This window comes from Merops nubicus, unplaced genomic scaffold (assembly GCF_000691845.1).
Source record: "Merops nubicus isolate BGI_N331 unplaced genomic scaffold, ASM69184v1 scaffold16442, whole genome shotgun sequence".
Classification (NCBI taxonomy): Eukaryota; Metazoa; Chordata; class Aves; order Coraciiformes; family Meropidae; genus Merops; species Merops nubicus.
The window spans coordinates 34,390-34,875 of record NW_008594436.1 but is presented as its reverse complement, the minus strand read 5'-3'; the positions used below and the strand labels follow the sequence as shown (position 1 = coordinate 34,875).

At 64.0% G+C, this 486-nt stretch overlaps 1 protein-coding gene across 1 annotated transcript in view; it reads right to left on the bottom strand.

Annotated features, from left to right (window-relative positions):
• Positions 1 to 486, bottom strand: part of PCDH12 (protocadherin 12) — a 10,166-nt gene that overhangs the window by 7,306 nt on the left and 2,374 nt on the right. The window contains exons 2-3 of the mRNA XM_008935787.1: positions 103 to 336; positions 1 to 29 (exon numbers count right to left, since the gene is read on the bottom strand). The exon at positions 1 to 29 is cut by the window's left edge and continues 128 nt beyond it. Coding sequence (XP_008934035.1) covers positions 1 to 29; positions 103 to 336 — 263 coding nt within the window. The remainder of the gene's footprint in view (positions 30 to 102; positions 337 to 486) is intronic.

The window sequence follows — 486 nt, the reverse complement described above, 5'->3', positions numbered from 1 at the left end:
CCCGCGGGGGGGTCAGATGGCAGCAGGGGCTCTCCCCCAGGCTCCTGCAGTGGCTTCACCAAGCTCCTGCAGTGCGGTTGCGTGTCTGGGGGGCTCGCAGACTCTTTGGCCAAATTTTTCTGTCTGTGGGGCTGGCAGGGCCGGCGCTGCAGGATGGGCAGGTCGAAGGTCCCCTGCTGCTCATCCAAGTCTTTTTGGGTCCTTTGGTTTCTCAGGGTTCTGTAGAGAGTGGGAGTGAGGTGGAGAGGAGCCTGCGGGGACCCCCCCGGTGCAGGGGCAGCGTGTCTGGGGGGCTCGCAGACTCTTTGGCCAAATTTTTCTGTCTGTGGGGCTGGCAGGGCCGGCGCTGCAGGATGGGCAGGTCGAAGGTCCCCTGCTGCTCATCCAAGTCTTTTTGGGTCCTTTGGTTTCTCAGGGTTCTGTAGAGAGTGGGAGTGAGGTGGAGAGGAGCCTGCGGGGACCCCCCCGGTGCAGGGGCAGCCCGAG